Source organism: Danio aesculapii, chromosome 13, assembly GCF_903798145.1.
Source record: "Danio aesculapii chromosome 13, fDanAes4.1, whole genome shotgun sequence".
NCBI classification, from domain to species: Eukaryota; Metazoa; Chordata; class Actinopteri; order Cypriniformes; family Danionidae; genus Danio; species Danio aesculapii.
The window spans coordinates 53,436,133-53,460,148 of NC_079447.1; the positions used below are offsets into that span (position 1 = coordinate 53,436,133).

Here is a 24,016-nt window from a genome sequence, read left to right on the forward strand (position 1 = left end):
CTGCAGGAGAGTTATTCACTCACTTTCTCGAGCGCAACATCCTTCTCTCCGATGATTGGCTGGGATAGCGGAAGTGAGTCGAATCCATCTCAGTACAAACACACAGGCTCGCTGCTCTGAAACAGGTAAGAAAGCGAGGATTTATATTGAACTAAATGTAGTTTAACGAGAGGCCCGCACGTGTCGGTGTGTCCCGAATGTGCCGTTGATAAATGTGTGTGTGTGTGTTTCCGGTCACTGATGTTCATGTTCACGTCAGAGGCTCAGTTTAGGCCACGACTGTCATTCATAGCCGAAATCTGCTGATCAGTCTCCACTCACTCACTCACTCACTCACTCACTCATCATTGTGATCTGTTCATTAGAGTTATACTGTAAATATAGTGTCCTGCGCTCAGAGTAGACAACGACAGACCCTGTGTGTGTGTGTGTGTGTGTGTGTGTGTGTGTGTGTGTGTGTGTGTGTCCGTGTGCGTGTGTCCGTGTGCGTGTGCGTGTGTGTGTTGCTGTCTGTCTATCTATCTGGCTGTGTGTTTGTCTCTGTGTCTGTGTGTGATTGTTCTTTGTTTATGTTTGTACACATCCTTAAGTGTGTGTGTCTGTCTGTCTGTCTGTCCCTGTGTGTGTGTGTGTGTGTGTGTGTCTGTCTGTCTGTGTTATGTGTAGGTATGTGTGTGTGTGTGTGTGTTTGTTATCATTTGGTTGTTTGTGTGTGATTGTTGTCATTTGGATGTGTGTGTTTTTGTGTGTTTGTTTATGTTTGTATGCGTCTTTTGAGTGTGTGTGTGTGTTGCTATTGCTTGTCTATCTAGCTATCCATCCATCATTCTATTGTTCTATCCATCCATCTATCGTTCCATCCATCCATTGTTCTATCTATCTGTCTGTCTGTCCGTCCGTCCGTCCGTCCGTCCGTCTATCTATTGATTCACCCATCCATCCATCCATCTATCGTTCTATCCATCTCTCCATCCATCCATGCATCTATCGTTCCATCTGTCTCCATCCATCCATCTATCTATCCATATATTGATCTATCTATCTATCTATCTATCTATCTATCTATCTATCTATCTATCTATCTATCTATCTATCTATCTATCTATCTATCTATCTATCTATCCATCCATCCATCATTCTATCTATCGTTCTATCCATCCATTCATCCATTCATCCATTTATCCATCTATCTATCTTTCCATCCATCCATCCATTCATTCATCCATCGTTCTGTCTATATCCATCCATCCGTCCATCGTTCTATCTATCTCCATCCATCCATCTATCCATCTCCATCCATCCATCCATCCATCTATCCATCCATCTATCTATCTCTCCATCCATCCATCCATCCATCCATCATTCTATCTATCTATCTATCTGTCTGTCTGTTTGTCTGTCCCTCTTTGTTTATGTGTGTCTCTCTGTGTGTGTTTGTTGTTTGTGTGTGTCTCTGTGTGTGTTTTTGTTGTTTGTGTGTGTCTCTGTGTGTGTTTTTGTTGTTTGTGTGTGTCTCTGTGTGTGTTTGTTGTTTGTGTGTGTCTCTCTGTGTGTGTTTGTTGTTTGTGTGTGTCTCTGTGTGTGTTTGTTGTTTGTGTGTGTCTCTGTGTGTTTGTTTATGGTGGGAGTGGGGTTGTAGTGTGTGTGTGTTCTTGTTTTTAAATCCACATGGGGACTTAATCCTGAATGCACATTGCAGACTCATGAGAACTTCAGTCACTGTGTGTTCATGTGTTTGGTCTCCATGAGGAGCTCCTAAATCAGACAGAAGGAAGCATCGTGAGGTGCAGAGTGTTTGCTGTGAGGGTTGAGTTTAGGAGGAGAGAATATACAGTCTGTACAGTACAAACATCACTACAGCTGTGTGTGTGTGTGTGTGTGTGTCAGGATGGAGCTGGCTCACAGTCTGCTGCTGAATGAAGAGGCTCTGTCCCATATCACTGAAGCCAAGAGGGCCGTCTTCATCTTTGAGTGGCTCCGCTTCCTCGATAAAGTCCTCATCGCTGCCAATAAGGTAAAACAGCAGAGGAAAACACACTTAAACCAACAGAAACATGTGCAATCTCCAATTGAATTATAGTTGATGATGTTTGTCATGTTTCTGACTTGTTTTATTGTTATATATGTATATATATATATATATATATATATATATATATATATATATGTATTTTATCCTCTGCATACCTGTTTCTTCAACTTTCCTTTAATTTAATTTAATATTAAGTGTAAAGCGCTTAAAGTGTGAGAGTCAAGTGTTAAAGGTGCTTTATAAAAATAAATGATTATTATTTCAATGTTTATCCATAATAATCTGTGACTATTAAGCATTTCGCAGTGTTTGAAAGCACCGTTGATGCTGTTCCGGCAGGTGGATGTGAAGGAGAAGCAGAAGAAGCTGGTGGAGCAGCTGACGGGGCTGATCAGCAGTTCACCAGGGCCGCCCACCCGAAAGCTGCTGGCCAAGAACCTGGCCGTGCTCTACAGCATCGGAGACACCTTCACTGTCTTCCAGACGCTCGACAAGTGCAATGACATCATCAAGAGCAAAGACGACACTGCCGCGTATCTGCCCAGCAAACTGTGAGTCCGCCAGAATCAAACACACACACACAAGGAGACATGCGCTATGGGAAGCTTATTTATAAACTAATGTCGAGAGGGTCACGTGCTTATGATTGCTTGTGGCTGGTCCTGCATTATCCAATTTATGATTCACCAATCAGACGACTCCTAAGCCACTATAAATACCCTCAGTTCCTCTCAGTTCAGCCACTAGATGGGGACAAACAGTCTAAAACACAGAGCTGACAGAAACAGCTGATGGAGTATACACTAACCTGCGTATTATTCAGACACTAGATGGAGACAAACAGTCAAAAACACAAGGCTGACAGAAACAGCTGATGGAGTATACTTTAACCAGAGGTGGAAAATTTGGTGTTCAATGTACACGATCTTAAGACTGAAGGATTTATTCGGTGGTAACCACAGGCTGGATGTACTTTATCCTTTATCTTTAGTTCTCATTGGTTTCTTCTTCCTCCTATACTGTTCTACAGTGTGAAGTGTGTGTATTTATAGTGTGTGTTGTGTGTTTGCAGCGCGGCGGTGGCGTGTGTCGGGGCCTTCTATGAGCGCATGGGTCGAATGCTGGGTAGCTCTTTCCCAGAGACCATCAATAACCTGCTGAAAGCTCTGAAGAGTGCAGAGGTAGAGAATACACACGTCTGAGCAGTCCTGCTGCGCATGTGTGTGTGTGTGCGCATGTGTCGTGTGTGTACGTAGGTGTGTGTGCAAACCTATGAAATGTCTCCAAACTTTTCACAAACACAAACCTCTGTGTGTGTGTGTGTGTGTGTGTGTGTGTGTGCGTGTGTGTGCGTGTGTGTGTCCTAGGCTCAGGGTCGTGGGGAGATCCTCCTCAGTCTGCAGAAGGTTCTCAGCGGTCTGGGTGGAGCCGCCGCCTCCTGTCACAGAGACATCTACAAGAACACTCGATCCATGCTGAGCGACAGATCCATGTCCGTCCGCTGCGCCGTGGCCAGGGTGAGGAGATCTAAACGCCAGAGCACAGTTACACAGCAGCTGCAGATTTCTGGACATCTAATACATGCCTTTTTCACATTCTATAATGGAGTAATAATAATAAATGTGGCTGTCACTGTGGCTCAGTGGTTAGCACTGTGGCCTCACAGCTAGAAGGTCGCTGGTTGGGCTAGTTGGGCGAGTCCTGGCTGGGCTAGTTGGCTTTCGGTGTGGAGTTTGCATGTTCTCCCCATGTTGGCGTCTATACATTATATTATGCACATTATTATCTGGTGCATTATATTACATTATAATTATATTATTATTATAACACACACACACACATATATATTTATATGTAATCTTCATATTATATGTTCTTATAGCAAGTATTTTTATTTTAAGTGTGAGTATTCTAATAAAGCACTCTAATAGTTTAAATAATACATTATTATTGTTTTTATATTATTATTATTATTATTTTGAAGTGGCCATGATATCAATATTGTGCGTGTTCATTATGAGCACATTGAGTATCATCATATGTGTAGTGGTGCTGATATTTGATAGTGTGTGTGTGTGTGTGTGTGTGTGTGTGTGTGTGTGTGTGTGTGTGTGTGTGTGTGCGTGTGCGTGTGTGTTTTTGCAGTGTTTGCTGGAGCTGCAGAACGAGGCAGTGTTCATCTGGACCACTGAGCTGGAGAATGTGGCCACGCTGTGCTTTAAAGCTCTGGAAGGATCCACGTATGATGTGCGAGTTGCTGTTTCCACACTGCTGGGAACTGTCATGGCCACAGCGCTGATGCCCAAACAGGCCACCGGTGAGACACACACACACACACACACTCAGAACACAGAGTTTGTGTCTTGTTTCTAAAACAAATATCTAAAAACTCTAGATGAGAACAAAATCTAGTGTTGTTTTCAGAAATAATGAGTCAAAATAAAGAGAGTTTCTCATTAAAACAAGCTAAATAATCTACCAATGAGGGAAGCAGAATAATCTATTTTTTATTTTGACATCAGATTATTTTTCTTGTTTTAAGGAAAAACTCATTTAATTTTCTCTCATTATTTCTGAAAACAACACTAGATTTTGTGCTCATCTAGAAAATGCTTCTGGATTTAAGAGTTTTTAGATATTTGCACTAGAAACAACACACAAACTCCAGAAATGTTGGGTCATAAGTGAATGAGTTTTCCTTAGTTTTAAAATAAGATGATTTTTCTTCCAGCATTGACAGATATTATTCAAACATAAATATTTGTTGTTTATTTATTATCCATGATGTTGATATTTCAGCAAATTCTGCTGCTTAATATCTTATTATCAGCTTGTTTATGTCCTCATTTCATGCTGTAAATATAATAGGAGTGCAACATTTTGTTTATTATTGTTTGGATATTTAGAAAAGGTTTACTGTTTTTTGTTTTTCATTTAAGGATTGAAATCGGTCATTAAACTCCATATGAGGCATTTTTAAAAGCACTTTTATACATGGATAATAACCCTGATTTATGGTGTTAAATATTAATAATAAGCAAAAACATAAAATCTAAAAAGTGATTTAGTTTTTAATCGATTAATTAAAAAATTAATAGCTCAATAAAATAATGGTTAGTTGCAGCCCTAATCTGGACACTCCGTTTACAGAGGTAGTGTGTACTGATGTAGCTGTGTGAGTGTTTGTTGATTTGGGGTTTATATAGTTATAATGAACAAAATTAAGTATTGCATTTTTAATGGAAGAAATAATTGACCAACTAGGCAAAACGGTGGCTCAGTGGTTAGCACTGTGGCCTCACAGCAAGAAGGTCGCTGGTTCGAGCCTCGGCTGGGTCAGTTGGTGTTTCTGTGTGGAGTTTGCATGTTCTCCCCGTGTTGGCGTGGGTTTCCTCACAGTCAAAACACATGTGGTACAGGGGAATTGATGAGCTAAACTGGCTGAATGAGTGTATATGGGTGTTTCCCAGTACTGGGTTGCAGCGGGAAGGGCATCCGTTGTGTAAAACATATGCTGGAATAGTTGGCAGTTCATTCCGTTGTGGCGACCCCTGATGAATAAAGGGACTAAGCTGAAGGAAAATGACCAACTAATTGATCATCAAAATAATTGTGAATTGCAGCCCAAATCTGGACTCTTCATGTACAGAGACGGTGTTCGCCAGTGCAAATGCGGATGTGTGTGTGTGTGTGTGTGTTGATGTTTTCAGTGATGCGGCAGAATGTGAAGCGGGCGACTCTGGAGGAAGTGCTGGAGTTGATGGCCACTGGTTTCCTGCGTGGAGGATCCGGATTCCTGAAGAGCGGTGGAGAAATGCTGAAGGGGGCGTCTGTCAGCCGGGAGGTGCGGGTCGGGGTGACACAGGTGAGACACACTGACCTCTGAGTCTCCATAGACTGACAGAAGCATGAAGCACACACTTGCACTGAAGCACACATGCACACATGATCAGCACTGACAACACACTCACTGCTGCTTTACATCTGCCGCTATGAGAATGTCTGTAGCTCCGCCCTCTTCTGAAAGAGCACAATCTCATTTGCATTTAAAGCGACAGTCACCAAAACACCACATTTGGGATCAAAAGGGTCAGTTTCAGAGAGCTGGAGAACATTATCTGTGTGTTATTCTCAGCTCAAACTCACACACACTCTCTAGACACAGCAGAGATGCGTTTACAGCTTGTATATTCATTAATTTGTGTGTGTGTGTTCGTCTGGCAGGCGTATGTAGTGTTTGTGACGGCTCTGGGCGGGCAGTGGCTGGAGCGTAACTTTGCAGTGTTTCTGTCTCATCTGCTGGAGTTGGTGGCTCACCCTCGCGCCACACAGACGCACGTGGAGGCGGTGTATTCCCGCCGCTGCGTCTCCTTCGCTCTACGGGCGACTCTGGGCGGCTTGCTGGGAGAGAAAGCTCAGATCGCAGCCGCAAAGGAGATCTGCCTGGCCATCAGCAAACAGATGAGAGCCGTGGGTAAGACATACTACATTACCCACAATCCCTCACTGCTCCCACTCTGAGCTGCTGGATGATTCTTAGACACTTTTCACTACAAAAAAGGCTCTTTATGTAGTGTTTTTGTCTCATTTGTAGTCCAAATATCTAAAAACTCTTAAATCAAGAAGCATTTTTAGTCAAGTAAAATAAATTACTGTTTTCAGAAATAATGAGTCAAAATTAGTTGATTTTTTCCTGTAAATAAGCAAAATAATCTGACAATGAGGGAAGAAAAATATTGTTATTTCAAACAAACACCATGATTATTTTACTTCCCACACTCAAACTTTTTTTAAAGCCTTATTAGATGAATAACATGAGCATAAATGATTAGAATGAAGTCAGAATGAGCCATTATTCAAGTTATGAAAACAAGAAATACTCCTCTGTGTTTTTATATTTAGAGAATATATGTGTAGATCAAATGTCACCAAACTTGTTCCTGGAGGGCCGGTGTCCTGCAGATTTTAGCTCCAGCCCTAATCAAACACACCTGAACAAGCTAATCAAGGTCTTACTAGGTATGCTTGAAACACCCAGGCAGGTCTGTTGAGGGAAGTTGGAGCTAATACCTGCAGGGACACCGGCCCTCCAGGACTGAGATTGGTGACCCCTGGTGTAGATGGATGTGTGTGTGTCTTTCTGTGCATGCCTGCATGTGTTTGTGTGCATGTGCCTATGTGTATGTGTGCAGGATGTGTGTGTTTGTGTATAAATGTGTGTGTGTGTGTGTGCATGCCTGCTTATGTTCGTGTTTGTGTGTGTGTACGCATATACAGTAGTCAGCTATTACTAGAAGTGAATCGAAAATGTTTTCCAAAATCGTCCTAGTGCAAGAATAGTTGCTGGTTAATAGATTTAGGGCAGCTTTATCGAAAGGTGATGATTCACTTCAAATGTTTACCGCTATGTACATATATACTCGCCGACCACTTTATTAGGTACACCTGTCCAACTGCTCGTTAACGCAAATTTCTAATCAGCCAACCCCATGGCAGCAGCTCGATACATTTAGGCATGTAGACATGGTCAAGAGGATCTGCTGCAGGTCAAAGCGAGCATCAGAATGGGGAAGAAAGGGGATTTAAGTGACTCTGAACGTGGCATGGTTGTTGCTGCCAGACGGGCTGCTCTGAGTATTTCAGAAACTGCTGATCTACTGGGATTTTCACGCACAACCATCTCTAGGGTTTACAGAGAATGGTCCGACAAAGAGGAAATATTCAGTGAGCGGCAGTTCTGTGGGCGCAAATGCCTTGTTGATGCCAGAGGTCAGAGGAGAATGGCCAGACTGGTTCCAGCTGATAGAAAGGCAACAGTAACTCAAATAAGCACTCGTTACAACCGAGGTCTGCAGAAGAGCATCTCTGAACACACAACACGTCCAACCTTGAGGCGGATGTAGCAATATTGTTGCTGACCATGTCCATCCCTTTATGAGCACAGTGTCTCCATCTTCTGATGGCTACTTCCAGCAGGATAACGCACCATGTCATAAAGCACCAATCATCTCAGATTTGTTTCTTGAACATGACAATGAGTTCACTGTACTCAAATGGCCTCCACAGTCACCAGAGTTCAATCCAATAGAGCACCTTTGGGATGTGGTGGAACGGGAGATTGGCATCATGAATGTGCAGCCGACAAATCTGCAGCAACTGTGTGATGCTATCATGTCAATATGGAGCAAAATCTCTGAGGAATATTTCCAGGAGCTTGTTGAATCTCTGACACTGAGGATTAAGGCAGTTCTGAAGGAGAAAGGGGTCCGACCCGGTACTAGTAAGTGTACCTAATAAAGTGGCCGGTGTGTGTATGCATGTTCACGTGTGAATGTTTGTGTTTGTATGCGTGTGTGTCCTGACTGTGATGGTGACTATTTTCAGAGTGTGTGTAATGTCGGTGTTGTGTGTGACAGAGGCAGTAGTGAATGAGCAGAGCAGTGAGAACCGCACCGGTACCGCAGACGTGTCGGCCAGTCAGCATGTGATGGTGTGTGCGCTGAAGGAGCTGGGCAGACTGGTGCAGAGTCTGAGCGCCACCGCCTCACCGCTCATACAGGAGCCGTCTATAGGTGACACACACACACACACACACACACACACACACACACACACACACACACACACACACACACCACTGTTTTGTCATGACAGTTACATCGACTCGCCCCCTGTTGTTGAAATAATAGTAGCTGTGTGTCCGCTGCTGCTGCAGGTCTTCTGGAGACGGTGCTGTCTGTGCTGCTGCACCCCAGCATGGCTGCACGTCTGGCTGCGGCCTGGTGTCTGCGGTGTGTGTGTGTGGCTCTGCCTCATCAGCTGACGCCGCTGCTGGAGCGCTGCGCCGACTGCATCAACACACTCAAGAACTCTCCGGAGGCCGTCAGCGGGTACAGCTTCGCCATGGCGGCTCTGCTGGGGGGCGTTCACCAGTGCCCACTGGGGGTACCACACTCCAAGGGGAAGGTCAGACACACGCACACATGCAGACACCCCCTTACATACTCACACACTCTCATAAACTTTCATAAACACATACACTAACAGACACACACAAACTTAGACATCCATCCATACACACACACACATTCTTATACACACACACTTACGCACACACTCACTTTCACTGTCACTCACACTCTCTCACATAAACATGCTTACACTCTCTCACTCATTCACTCACACACACTGACACACACAAACACTCATAAACTCTCACTAACACACACACATACTCACTCACACACTCGCACCGTGAGACTCACACATACACTCACACACATTCTGACGGTCATTTACTTACACGCATACAAACACACACACACTTACACTCAAACACCAAGGTCTTGATGTGATTTGTGTGTGTGTGTGTGTGTGTGTGTGTGTGTGTGTGTGTTTTCAGATGGTGGTGAGTATAGCTGAGGATCTTCTGCGTTCTGCGGCTCAGAACAGTCGTCTGTCTCTGCAGCGCACTCAGGCTGGATGGCTGCTACTCGGAGCACTGATGACTCTAGGTCAGACACACTACATCTACATCTGTGCTTACAAACACACACTACACATCTGACCCCAAACACACACTACACTACCGTCTGCTGTTATAAACTTGCCTAGAGCGCCATCTGCTGTTATAAACTAGCCTAGAGCGCCATCTGCTGTTATAAACTAGCCTAGAGCGCCATCTGCTGTTATAAACTAGCCTAGAGCACCATCTGCTGTTATAAACTAGCCTAGAGCGCCATCTACTGTTATAAACTAGCCTAGAGCGCCATCTGCTGTTATAAACTAGCCTAGAGCGCCATCTGCTGTTATAAACTAGCCTAGAGCGCCATCTGCTGTTATAAACTAGCCTAGAGCGCCATCTGCTGTTATAAACTAGCCTCGAGCACCATCTGCTGTTATAAACTAGCCTAGAGCGCCATCTGCTGTTATAAACTAGTCTAGAGCGCCATCTGACGTTAAACACTAGCCTAGAGCGCCATCTGCTGTTATAAACTAACCTCGAGCGCCATCTGCTGTTATAAACTAGCCTAGAGCGCCATCTGCTGTTATAAACTAGCCTAGAGTGCCGTCTGCTGTTATAAACTAGCCTAGAGCGCCATCTGCTGTTATAAACTAGCCTAGAGCGCCATCTGCTGTTATAAACTAGCCTAGAGCGCCATCTGCTGTTATAAACTAGCCTAGAGCGCCATCTGCTGTTATAAACTAGCCTCGAGCACCATCTGCTGTTATAAACTAGCCTAGAGCGCCATCTGCTGTTATAAACTAGCCTAGAGCACCATCTGCTGTTATAAACTAGTCTAGAGCGCCATCTGATGTTAAACACTAGCCTAGAGCGCCATCTGCTGTTATAAACTAGTCTAGAGCGCCATCTGCTGTTATAAACTAGCCTAGAGCGCCATCTGCTGTTATAAACTAGCCTAGAGCGCCATCTGCTGTTATAAACTAGCCTAGAGCGCCATCTGCTGTTATAAACTAGCCTAGAGCGCCATCTGCTGTTATAAACTAGCCTAGAGCGCCATCTGCTGTTATAAACTAGCCTAGAGCGCCATCTGCTGTTATAAACTAGCCTAGAGCGCCATCTGCTGTTATAAACTAACCTCGAGCGCCATCTGCTGTTATAAACTAGCCTAGAGCGCCATCTGCTGTTATAAACTAGCCTAGAGCGCCGTCTGCTGTTATAAACTAGCCTAGAGCGCCATCTGCTGTTATAAACTAGCCTAGAGCGCCATCTGCTGTTATAAACTAGCCTAGAGCGCCATCTGCTGTTATAAACTAGCCTAGAGCACCATCTGCTGTTATAAACTAACCTCGAGCACCATCTGCTGTTATAAACTAGCCTAGAGCGCCGTCTGCTGTTATAAACTAGCCTAGAGCGCCATCTGCTGTTATAAACTAGCCTAGAGCACCATCTGCTGTTATAAACTAACCTCGAGCACCATCTGCTGTTATAAACTAGCCTAGAGCGCCGTCTGCTGTTATAAACTAGCCTAGAGCGCCATCTGCTGTTATAAACTAGCCTAGAGCGCCATCAGCTGAAAGAAAAGATCCACAATGCCTTGGTTTATCGCCAAGCTGTATTTTAAGGAATCTGTGTAAGCAGCGCTGTTGTTGATGAGCGGTTTTTTGTGTGTGTGTGTGTGTGTGTTGTGTGTGTTTTGCACAGGGCCGTCTCTGGTGCGCTATCACCTGCCGAAGATGCTGCTTCTGTGGCGTAATGTGTTTCCGCGTTCCCAGAAGGAGCTGGAGGCCGAGAAAGCTCGAGGAGATTCCTTTAGCTGGCAGGTGATGCTGGAGGGCCGAGCCGGAGCCCTGTGCGGTAAAACACTCACATCCTCACTCTGATAACAATAATGCTCATAATAGTACAATATAACAGTATGTGAAGTTTGTGTATTTTATGCATCTGTGTGTATTGTGCGTGTGTGGTATGGCCTGTTTGTATGTATGCATGTACTGTATGTATATAAATATCTGTGTATATACACAAACATAACTTCTCCTGTTCTTCTCAGCCATGCGCAGTTTTGTAGCTCATTGTCCAGAGCTGCTGACGGAGGACGTGATCCGCAGACTGATGACGCCCATCGAGTGCGCCATGACCATGATGTCTCAGTGAGTGACACAGCGCATTATTAACCCACAACCCAATATTTAGAGCATATTTATAATATATATTAGCAATTGGCTCAACTATAAACTGCAAAAAATGCTTTTATTGTCTTATAACTAGTCCAAACGTCAAAAAATTCTTAAATCAAGAAGCATTTTCTAGTCCAAATCTAGTGTTCTCTTTGAAATAACATTATTATTTATTACATATCTTATTTTCTTCCTCTATTGTCAGATTATTTTGCTTGTTTTAAGGAGAAACTCACTTCATTTTGACTTCATTTTGACTCATTATTTCGACATAACGAGACATTTGTTGTAGTTGTCTAGAAAATGCTTCTTGATTTAAGAGGTTTTTGATAAGAAGAAGTTGAGCTGTGCAATTAATAGTAATACAGATTCGGTTTTGGCCTCCGACGATTATGAAAAAGCATTAATCGAGATAAACTTTTTGAAGTAAAAGAAAATTGACATACAATAAAGCAATAAACAGTTCAGTTCCCTTCCTTCTGTTTTTCTTATGACAATTTTTACCAGCAGTAGAAAATAAACTCTATATTATTCTATGGCAGGCTTGTTTTAGTTGTGTCTCCTGCTTTTTCCCCACACAGTTCTGTTCAGATGCACTCAGTTCTTGATGTTTTCCTGTGTGTGTGTTTTATTTTGCAGTATTCCTGCAGTGATAAAGGTTCACGGAGCTCATCTGAAGGCCAGCGCCGCCATGGTCCGACTCAGACTCTACGATATACTTGCTCTGCTGCCGCCAAAAACATACGAAGGCGAGTCCTGCACGCTTATGATGTCACGTGGTATTGTGATTAATTGCTGAAGCTTTTATTAAGGTATTATAATGAAATTAGTTAAAAGAAAGGTCACTTTAAATTGATTCCTTATGGTATTTTGAAGTCCCCTGATATCAGTGTTGTGCATGCTTGATATATTTATGTATTGATTAACAATATACATCTACACACTGAAGACGCTGGAGCTGCTTCTGATTGCTGATATGTGATTTCAGGCAGTTTTAATGCTCTTCTGCGGGAGCTGGTGGCAGAATTCACGCTCACAGATAACTCCGCCAACACCACCACATCCCTGCTGCGCTCGCTCTGCCATTATGATGACAGTGTGCTGATGGGCTCCTGGCTGCAGGAGACAGACCACAAATCCATCGAGGACCAGGTAACAGCGCTACCTGTCTATATTCTGATAGTTGCTCATGATGGCACACTTTGTTGCCTGTAGTAAAGTGTGTGTGTGTGTGTGTGTGTGTGTGTGTGTGTGTGTGTGTGTGTGTGTGCAGCTGCAGCCCAACAGTGCATCTGGCAGTGGTGCTCTGGAACACGACCCGTCCTCCATCTACCTGCGTGTTCCTGCAGTGGAGGCCGTTCCCGGACCGCTGCCGCTCGGCGTTTCTGTCATCGATGCATCTGTCGCTCTGTTCGGGGTGGTCTTTCCTCACGTCTCTTTCAAACACAGGTATCAGCATCTCTGAAAGCTACAGTAAACTCATCAAAAGTGGTTCCAGAGGCCTTTTAATATAACAAACAATCTCCATTTTTAATCAATTCTGTTGTTTTGGATCTTTCTATATATCAGTTTAACCCAGAGATGGGCAAACTCTGTCCTGGAGGGTCGGTGTCCTAAAAAGTTCTGCTCTAACCCTAATCAAACACACCTGCCTGTAGCTTTGTAGTAATCTTAAAGACATCGATTAGCATGTTCAGGTGTGTTTGATCAGTGTTGGAGCAAAGTCTGCAGACCCTCTAGGACCGAGTTTGCCCATCTGTGATTTAACCTCTTTAAAGGATAGTTCATGCACAAATGAGAATGTACACAGTGTTTACTCTCCTTCAAGGGTTTTTCCTGTTGAAACCAAAATAGGATATTTAAAAAATGTTAGAAATCTGTACATTGTAGGAAAAACAAATACTGTAGAAGTCAGTGGTTACAGGTTTCCAGCATTCTTCAAAATGAATGAGATTAATTTGAGATCATTGTCTGCGGTTTATGTGATATGTTCTGTGTGTTTGTCCTTCAGGTTGCAGATGCTGGATCACTTTGCTGAATGCATTAAACAGGCTAAAGGCGTGCGGCAGCAGGCGGTGCAGCTGAACATCTTCACTGCGGTGCTGAGCGCGCTCAAGGTTTATATCTGTGCTTCATAACCCTATAGTGGAGCTGTCCGTTGTCTAATAAGGATGCTGATGTGTGTGTTGCTGTGTTGTGTTTAGGGTCTGGCTGAGAATAAGAGCAGTCTGGGTCTGGAGGAGGTGCGTAAGTCTGCTCTGGCTCTGGTGATGGGAGCACTGGATAACTCCAACCCCATCCTGCGCTGCGCCGCTGGGGAGGCTCTGGGCCGCATGGCGCAGGTGGTGGGAGAGGCGAGCTTCATCGCCCGCATGGCACAGCACAGCTTTGACAAGTGTGTGAGATCATACATAACAGCAACACAGTCACAACAGATACTCCTTAAGCTGAACATTAGACCATTTCCTGAGTTTGCAAACATGTTTAAACTAAAACTCATCATTTTAACTCTCATGTTGAATGTTTTACTAATTTACCAAGATCCTGTTCAGTTAGAGTCAGTTAGACAGATCATTTGTCCAATAGGCTGTACTGAGGATGCTAATTTGTGTCTGCGGTAAACAGGGAGAGTAAAGCAGGAGCTGTTTAGTTTCCAAACCCTTAAACCTACCCAGATCTCAAACAAACACTTAAACCCACCCATACCACTAAACCAGTCCCTAACCATAACCAACCCTAAACCCACCCATACCACTAAACCAGTCCCTAACCATAACCAACCCTAAACCCACCCATACCACTAAACCAGTCCCTAACCTCAACCAACCCTAAACCCACCCATACCACTAAACCAGTCCCTAACCATAACTAGCACTTAACCTACCCATAGCTCTAAACTTGTTTCTAACCCAAACCTAACCAATATGAGGATCTTTTTTGGTTTGTAGTGTGATGAAAATAAATATCCAAAATGCTCTGTTGTTTTTTCTCCACCAGGGGGCGTTATTTTGCTAGTGTTGCTTGTTAAAGGGTGTTTTTATTTCTCCAGCAGTACATTTAGGAACATGTTTAGCTGTACCCGTGGTCTCTTGAGTTTTACATAATGCAAGTCAACAGTTATAAACATTAATGGTGCCATATAATGAAAACCTGGATACACCTAGGCATCGCTGAATAATAAATGTTCAGTACATGAAAATGGCCATACTGTGAGCCTCAAACACTGTTGTGTACTCATTCTCATGTGAGTCCTGTGAGTGTGAAATCCCAGTAATAATCTGTGTAAAATAGACAGTCACATGCGATTCTCTTCAAACAATATAAACATTCAATGATTCAGTTCAAACAGTTTGAACATTAAATGATTCATTTCGATTTATTCGAAGTTCACACTGCCGGTATCTCTCTTACAGCAGTTCAGAAGATCAATGATTCAATTCAAAGAGTTCAAACAGGAGCATTTCTCAGCCGTTCTCAGTCTGTTCAGAGCAAAATGCTGGATATACAGATTCAGTGCCACCCTGAACAGGCATAAGCTCTGTTTAACTGAATCTACTGTCATTGTAATTTTGAAGTGCAGTTGCTTTGAATCAAGACAAAATAATGTGACGTCACTGGTTGTGTATTGGATGATCTTTGTGTGTTGTGTGCTTGTGTAAATGTGTTGTTTTGTGTTGTGCGCAGGCTGAAGTCGGCGCGTGATGTTGTGTCCAGGACGGGTCACTCTCTGGCTTTAGGATGCCTGCACCGTTACGTGGGGGGCATTGGCTCTGGTCAGCATCTCAAGACTAGCGTTAGCATACTGCTAGCCTTAGCTCAGGACGCCACATGTCATGAAGTCCAGGTGAGCACCAGCAGGATGAACCGCTGATGAAGCTGGTTTATTGAGATGTTGACTGTGATTGGTGGCTGTGTTTCAGACGTGGGCTCTGCACTCTCTGGCACTTATCGTGGACTCCAGTGGGCCAATGTACCGCGGTTATGTGGAGCCCACACTGTCTCTGGTACTGACACTGCTGCTGACTGTCCCGCCGTCACACACAGAGGTGCACCAGTGTCTGGGCCGCTGCCTGGGAGCCCTAATCACCACCGTCGGCCCTGAGCTGCAGGGTAAACAACCAGCACTGAGACTGACACTTCATAACTGACTTCAAGCATCATCTGCTGTTAAAAACTAGCCCAGAGTACCGAGTACAGAGTTTCTCTTTGTTTAGATCTCCTCTGGTTAGTTTTGAAACCAGTTTTTTTCTCTGTGTTTTCCTCCTCAGGTAACAGTGTGAGCATCTCTACGATCCGCTCGTCATGTCTGGTGGGCTGTGCTATCATGCAGGATCATTCAGACTCTCTGGTTCAAGCGGCTGCTATCTCCTGCCTGCAGCAGCTGCACATGTTTGCCCCGCGGCACGTCAACCTGTCCAGCCTGGTGCCCAGCCTCTGTGTACGAGCTCTGCATTTACACTGCACATCTATATTTACACTGCATTTATGCTGCATTTAAACTGCATTTACACTGCACATCTGAATTTAAACTGCATTTACAGTGCACATCTGCATTTAAACTGCCGTTACACTGGACATCTGCATTTAAACTGGATTCACTGCACATCTGCATTAAATAGCATTTACACTGCACATCTGCATTTACACTGCATTTAATCTGCATTTAGACTGCATTTATACTGCACATTTACATTTACACTGCATTTACACTGCATTTAAACTGCATTTACATTGCACATCTGCATTTACACTGCATTTACACTGCACATCTTCATTTACACTGCATTTAAACTGCATTTACACTGCACATCTGCATTTACACTTGATTTATAGGGCATATCTGCATTTACACTGCATTTAAACTGCATTTACACTGCACATCTGCATTTACACTTGATTTATAGGGCATATCTGCATTTACACTGCTTTTAAACTGCATTTGTACTGCACATCCGCATTTAAACTGCATTTACACTGCACATCCGCATTTACACTGCATTTAAACTGCACATCTGCATTTAAACTGCATTTACACTGCATTTACACTGCACAATTAAAACTGGATTTACAATGCATATCTGCATTTAAACTGCATTTAAACTGCATTTACACAACACATCTGCATTTACACTGCAAATTGAATTGAATTGAATTGAACCTCTGCATAGCACTGCATGTCTTTGTTTACACTGCATTTAAACTGCATTTATACTGCACATCTGCATTTACACTGTTTAAACTGCACATCCGCATTTAAACTGCATTTACACTGCATTTACACTGCACAATTTAAACTGGATTTACACTGCACATCTGCATTTACACTGCATTTAAACTGCACATCCGCATTTCAACTGCATTTACACTGCAAATTGAATTGAATTGAACATCTGCATAGCACTGCACGTCTTTGTTTACACTGCATTTACACTGCACAGCTGCTTTTACAATGTGTGTAAATGTTTGTATGTATTTATATATATATATATGTGTGTGTGTGTGTGTGTGTGTGTGTGTGTGTGTACAGGTACACCTGTGCAGCTCTCACCTGTTGTTACGGCGTGCTGCAGTAGCATGTCTCAGACAGATGGCGCAGAGAGAGGCTGCAGAAGTGTGTGAATACGCCATGAGTCTCGCCCGCCGTGCCGGAGACACCAAAGACAACAGCACCACCAGTATGACACACGCACACACACAGACGCACACACAACAGCACCACCAGTATGACACACACATATAGATGCACACACAACAGCACCACCAGTTCAACATGCACACACACTCACACAAACACACACACAAAATAACTGAGTGCTGTGTGTTGGTCAGATCTGAACATCACGGAGACGGGTCTGGAGGGCGTTCTCTTCGGGATGCTGGACCGCGAGACAGACAGGAAGCTGTGCTCCGACATTCACGACACGCTGGGTCACATGCTGTCATCTCTGGCGGTGGAGAAGCTCTCTCATTGGCTGAAGCTCTGCAAAGACGTGCTAGCGGCTACCACAGGTACAAGCCGTCCTCTCAATGCAACAACATTCATTTAGTTAGTGTGTGTCTGTGTGTGCATGTTCCTGGCTGTGTGTGTGTGTGTGTGTGTGTGCATTTATCAATATATGTGTGTGTGTGTGTGTGTGTATGTGTGTGTTTATGTATGAATATATGTGTGTATGAATATTTAAAAGGGTGTATATATGTATGAATAAATATGTGTGTGTGTGTGTGTGTGTGTCAGAGGTGGGCGGGGCTGTGGCGTCTGACAGCAGAAGGAAGGATGATGATGAAGACTCGGAGAAGAAGGATGAGATGGACGATGACATCATGTTCACGTCTCTGGGTCAGGATGAGAAGATGAAAGCGTCGGTGGCTCCTCGCTGGGTCACGCGTGTGTTCGCCGCCGAGTGTCTGTGCCGCATCATACACCTGTGTGAGAACGCTGACCACGCCCACTTCCACCTGGCCGAGGCGCGCATCGCCAAGACCAAAAACCCTCAGGGTGAGCGGATCATGCTGTACACACACACACACACACACACAGATGCTCATACACAAAAAATCATGCAGACACACAGAGGTTTATACACACAGAAACAATCCTACACACACACATGCAGACACATGCATACACACACACATGCAGACACACACTCAATTATAAACACTCACAGACACTTATACACACGCAACAGACATACACTCTCTAACACACACTGACAGACACTTGAACACACACGCACTCATACACACTGAGACAATCATACACACTCACACACACTTACACACACACACATTCAATCGTAAACCAACACAGACTCTTATACACACGCACACAGAAACACACTCGCATCTCACATACACGGACAGACAGTCAAATACACACACAACACACACACACAACACTCAAACAATCATAAACAAACACAGACACTTATACACACGCAAACAGACACACACAGACACACACACACACACAGACACACACATTTTCTCTCTCACACACATAGACACACAAGAGTTACACAAACACACACACACACAGACGCAGAGACAAACATACACACACACTAAGAGATGCACACATGCTCATACACTCACTCACACACACACACACACACAGTTGTTCATACGCACACAAACACATGCAGACACACACTCCATTATAAACACACACAGACACTTATACACATACAAACAGACATGCACGCACACACAATCACACACACACACACTCATACACACACTCACACACATATACACACACACACACGCACACACTAAGAGATGCACACATGCTCATACACTAACTCACACACACACACACACACACACACACACACACACACACACACACATGCAGACACACACAGAGACAATCATACACACATATGCACACACACCCACACATGCAGACACACACACTCAATTATAAACACACACAGACACTTATACACATGCAAACAGTCATGCGCGCACACACACACACACACACACACACACACACACACACACACACACACACACACACACACACACACACACACACACACACACAGATGTTCATACACACAAACACACACACATGCAGACACACACAGAGACAATCATACACACATATGCACACACACCCACACATGCAGACACACACACTCAATTATAAACACACACAGACACTTATACACATGCAAACAGAAATGCGCGCGCGCACACACACACACATACACTCACACACATATACACACACTCTCTCATATATACAGACAAACACTCTCTTATATATACAGACACACACTCTCTCACAAACACGGACAGACACTCAAACATACACACACACACGCACACACACACACACACACACCCACGTGTCCTTATTAACTCGGTGCTTTAATTAAAATAAATGCTAACTGAAGCAGGTTTACATAGAAGAACAATGCAGAAGTGTGTGTGTGTGTGTGTGTGTGCGTGTGTGCGTGTGTGCGTGTGTGCGTGCGTGCGTGCGTGCGTGCGTGTGTGTGTGTGAACGCTCTTATAGCATGTCTGATGTGGATCTCAGTGGTTCAGATGTGAACCCTCCTGCTGTCGTTGTTCCTCCACAGCGGATTTCCTGGTCCTGCATCTGTGTGATTTAATCCGCATGGCCTTCATGGCTGCGACCGACCACAGCAACCAGCTGCGCATGGCCGGCCTGCAGGCTCTAGAGGACATCATTAAGAAGTTCGCTGCGGTTCCAGATCCAGAGTTTCCATCTCACGTCATTCTGGAGCAGTACCAGGCCAACGTCAGTGCACTCATCCACACTATGACCTATGATGTGAAACTCACTCTTATCAGTGTGTCAATATCTCCAGCCTCTAATGGTCAACATGAATTAACTGTAATGATTATAATCAGATATGGACGTAGTATCAGTGACGTCACTCATAGGTTTCTGAAGATGAAGCTACAAGTAGACGTGGCCCACCATTTTATGCGCACGTCATCACACTGACCGGCGGTGACCAAAATAGAGGCGGAGCTACAGATGCCTGCTAGCGTTTACCCTGCTTCTCATGTTCCTCCACAGGTGGGCGCTGCTCTGCGTCCTGCATTTTCTCCAGACACACCTTCAGACATCACTGCTAAAGCCTGCCAGGTACACCGCTGAGCAATACACACGTTCAGTCTTCTGCTTCACACTAATGATCTCCTGCTAAATGGGTTGAAAGATTATCGTTTAAACACTTCAGTAACCTGTCAAACCACGGGTCTGGAGACGGGTCTGGAGGGCAAAGTTTGCAGTTTCTTTGAAGCTTTAGGCCAATAGAAAATACAGTGTGTACAGTTTAAAAACAATGCAAACTAATGGAAAGTCACACAAACAAACCTGTGTAGGTGTGCAGCGCGTGGATCGGCAGCGGTGTGGTCAGTGACCTGAATGACCTGCGGCGCGTGCACAATCTGCTGGTGTCGTCTCTGGATAAAGTGCAGACGGGGAAGAGCAGCTCCAGCCAGCTGTACAGCGAGAGCGCCACCACTATGGAGAAACTGGCAGTGCTCAAGGCCTGGGCGGAGGTACGGCACTGCAAACACTGCAGAACACAGAGAAATGAAGCTGTAGATCAGCCAGAATCGAAGATTCACTCATTAAATATTAGCTATGTTTCCATCCACCTGTTTTTATGTGCATTTTGGATATGCGCATATAAAAATGGTTAATGGAAGCATCAAGATGTGCATAAATGTAGAAATCTTCATAAACTTTATATTCGATAAGTAAAAATAAAGTGGTATGAAATAAACTATGATGGAAACACTTTTATTGAACAAATCCCAGTGTGTGCATTAAAAAAGGGATGTGATTGTGTTATAAGAGATCATGTGGTGATAATGATGAGTGTGAATGGACAAACCAGCACGCTGAGCACACTGTAAAACATCTCAAATGTTGTTTTGGTCATTCTAAAACGCTGTGATCGTTTCAGTATTAGTGTTATTACATTATTAATGACCTCCAGAACTGTCAAGAGCGTCTGTGCTCCGCATCTTCAAACGCCACCATGCATTTACTGCATGTCGTCAATCTGTAGCGGTATTTGGCTAATAAAGTGGGTTGGGCGCCAGGGGTTAAAAAAACCACTACAGTTTCTCAAATAATTCAATTGAATAAAAAATTGAGTTTCAACAAATGCATGGTTTAATCAGGTAAACCAAATCAAATATTCAATCAAACAAGCAAAACAATATATTAATAAAGAAAACAAAACAAGCTTTAACCTCAACACATTTAAGTTAAACTCATCATAGACCAAACAACTTAAATTTCCAGGCCCAGGCACAATAACTATTAACTATCTTTTTACAAAAACAATCAACGGGTGATAAATCAACAAACCATAAAGATATAAAAATAAACCACTTCTAAATATACAAAAATCAATATTAAATCAAATTTACCCACAAAAAAAAAAAATAATAATAATATTTCAAGACCAAACTCGTCACACATTAAGGAACTTATAGAACTCAATTATACACTTTTTAACTACATGCGCTCTTGAAATGTCTCTATGTTTGTATACGCTAAAGTAGTCTGAGGCGCAAGTCATTTATTAAATAAGGAAAAGATTGATGCAGCTTCTCCTACAACATCAAATTACGTTTCTACTGTTGATATTTGGCGCTAGTTAATCAGGAAGGGAAGATTTTGTTCTCTTTGACTCGTTAGATGGAAACCCAGCTTTATTTGCACGTCTTTTATGCGATTATTCCAGATTTGCACATAAATTTAATTCATATTTTGGATGGAAACACAGCTACTGAGAGATTTGTTCATCTTCAGACACAACTGAAGATATTTTAAATGAAATGCGAGAGCTCTCTCATTATGCATCCCAACAAAACAGTTATAATCATTAAAATAAGAGTTTGGTCATCTTTAGGAATAGAAAGATTTAAATTCAAACCAGTTATTAATGAAAGATGTTTTTTATGTTTACACTTTTTAAACTGATGCATCTCATGCTTCAATTTATTTACTGATTCACTATGCAATACATTGGTTATAAAAGTTGCATTGCATTGCATTGTGATCATCATGCACACTACACAAGTGCTTACCCAGAGTTTCTGTCCTGTTTCTAGTCCAAATATCTACAAACTCTTAAATCAAGAAGCATTTTCTAGACAAGCACAAAGTCTAGTGTTGTTTTCAGAAATAATGAGTCAAACTGAAGCAAAAAACGAGCAAAATAATCTGACAATGGAGGAAGAGAATTCATTTTCTTTTTCCTTTTGACATAAGCTTATTTTTCTGAGCATATTGTCAGATTATTTTGCTCGTTTTAAGAAAAAATCTCTCTTCATTTTGACTCATTATTTCTGAAAACATGACTATATTTCGAGCTTGTCTGGAAAATGCTTCTTTATTCAAGAGTTTGTAGATATTTGTACTAGAAACAAGACAAAACTCTGAGTAAGAAGAGTGTTTTTTGCAGTGAGATGAAAATGTAAGCATTTTCCAGGATTTTAGCACCTATAAGTAAATCAGTGTGTTAGCAACATGTTCTATGGAGTCAGATTAGTCTCAAATACAAAGTCATACAGACATGCACAGCACAATTCACATGTACAAAATACAATTTGTAAGAAAAATACAATTCATGATTGTGAAAATACAATTAATAAATTCAAAACAAAATTCATAAATACACAAAACCAATTCATCCTGTAGTTATTTATGCTTTTTTACTTCTAGATCCACAAATTGTTTTGAATTTACGAACTGTATTTTGTAAATGTGTATTGTGCTGAGTATATATGACTTTTATTTTGTAAATGTGTTGTATTTGAGACTGATCTGGCTCCATCCTGTTGTGTCTGTGCTTCAGGTATTTGTGGTGGCGATGGACATCAAGCAGGAGTCGCGGGCGCGGCCGGTGCGTCCTCCAGCGGGTGAAGATGAGGATGAGGATGAAGATGACGCTGCAGATGTTCTTCCTCCAGACAGTCTGATGGTTCTGGTCCAGCCGGAGCTGCCGTCCCTCAGCCGTCTGTGGCTGGAGCTGCTGCGGGATTATGCTCTGCTCACCCTGCCTGCCGAGTTCTCCAGCCAGCTGCCGGCCGATGGTAAAACACTGCAGTATTGCACCTGCATTTTAGGGTGTACTGCTCCTTTAAATGACTGCGATTGTAAAACACTGTAGTCATTCATTCATTCATTGTCCAGCGGCTTAGTCTCTGATTTATCAGTGGTTTTACACAGCGGATGCCCTTACAGCTGCAACCCAGTACTGGGAAACACTCATTCTCCCACACACTCATACACTACGGCCAATGTAGTTGATCAGTTCCCCTATAGCGCATGTGTTTGGACTGTGGGGGAAACCGGAGCATCCAGAGGAAACCCACACCAACACGAGGAGAACATGCAAACTCCACACAGAAACACCAAATGACCCAGCTGGGCCTCGAACCAGCGACCTTCTTGCTGTGAGGCCACAGTGCTGACCACTGAGCCACCCTGTAGTCCCCCATTGATTATGAGTTGAGTCACTGCAGTAGTGTCTCAGTGAAAGCTGATGTTGTGTTATTTGTGTGTTGACCAGGAGGAGCGTTTTACACCCCAGAGACCATCGATACGGCCCGGATCCACTACCGCAGCTCCTGGGCATCAGTGCTGCACGCCGAGGCTCTGTGGCTCAGCAGCACCGGCTTCGGCATCACTGAAGATTCTGCTGCTTCTGGAGCCACAAAACACCCAGAGGAGCTGGTGAAGGACCGACTGCATCTGCTGCTGGGTCAGACACACACACACACACACACACAGCTTTTACTTTTGTGGACTAGAAACTGGAGCTTTTGTCCGGT

The 24,016-nt window shown here is 43.5% G+C and overlaps 1 protein-coding gene across 1 annotated transcript in view; it reads left to right on the plus strand.

The window, feature by feature from the left end:
* Positions 1-57: 57 nt before the first annotated feature.
* The window catches only part of heatr5b (HEAT repeat containing 5B), a 34,947-nt gene continuing 10,988 nt past the window's right edge, over positions 58-24,016 (plus strand). Inside the window, exons 1-29 of the mRNA XM_056470449.1 lie at positions 58-125; positions 1,888-2,014; positions 2,372-2,583; positions 3,105-3,213; positions 3,400-3,549; positions 4,178-4,349; positions 5,743-5,897; positions 6,257-6,506; positions 8,449-8,604; positions 8,748-8,998; positions 9,435-9,546; positions 11,199-11,351; positions 11,548-11,647; positions 12,314-12,427; positions 12,667-12,826; positions 12,948-13,123; positions 13,686-13,791; positions 13,879-14,069; positions 15,359-15,518; positions 15,595-15,784; positions 15,943-16,112; positions 17,202-17,349; positions 17,504-17,683; positions 17,910-18,170; positions 19,768-19,949; positions 20,235-20,303; positions 20,543-20,722; positions 23,038-23,275; positions 23,755-23,946. Of these exons, the coding sequence (XP_056326424.1) occupies positions 1,889-2,014; positions 2,372-2,583; positions 3,105-3,213; positions 3,400-3,549; positions 4,178-4,349; positions 5,743-5,897; positions 6,257-6,506; positions 8,449-8,604; positions 8,748-8,998; positions 9,435-9,546; positions 11,199-11,351; positions 11,548-11,647; positions 12,314-12,427; positions 12,667-12,826; positions 12,948-13,123; positions 13,686-13,791; positions 13,879-14,069; positions 15,359-15,518; positions 15,595-15,784; positions 15,943-16,112; positions 17,202-17,349; positions 17,504-17,683; positions 17,910-18,170; positions 19,768-19,949; positions 20,235-20,303; positions 20,543-20,722; positions 23,038-23,275; positions 23,755-23,946 (4,663 nt within the window). The 5' untranslated portion in view covers positions 58-125; position 1,888. The remainder of the gene's footprint in view (positions 126-1,887; positions 2,015-2,371; positions 2,584-3,104; positions 3,214-3,399; positions 3,550-4,177; positions 4,350-5,742; positions 5,898-6,256; positions 6,507-8,448; positions 8,605-8,747; positions 8,999-9,434; positions 9,547-11,198; positions 11,352-11,547; positions 11,648-12,313; positions 12,428-12,666; positions 12,827-12,947; positions 13,124-13,685; positions 13,792-13,878; positions 14,070-15,358; positions 15,519-15,594; positions 15,785-15,942; positions 16,113-17,201; positions 17,350-17,503; positions 17,684-17,909; positions 18,171-19,767; positions 19,950-20,234; positions 20,304-20,542; positions 20,723-23,037; positions 23,276-23,754; positions 23,947-24,016) is intronic.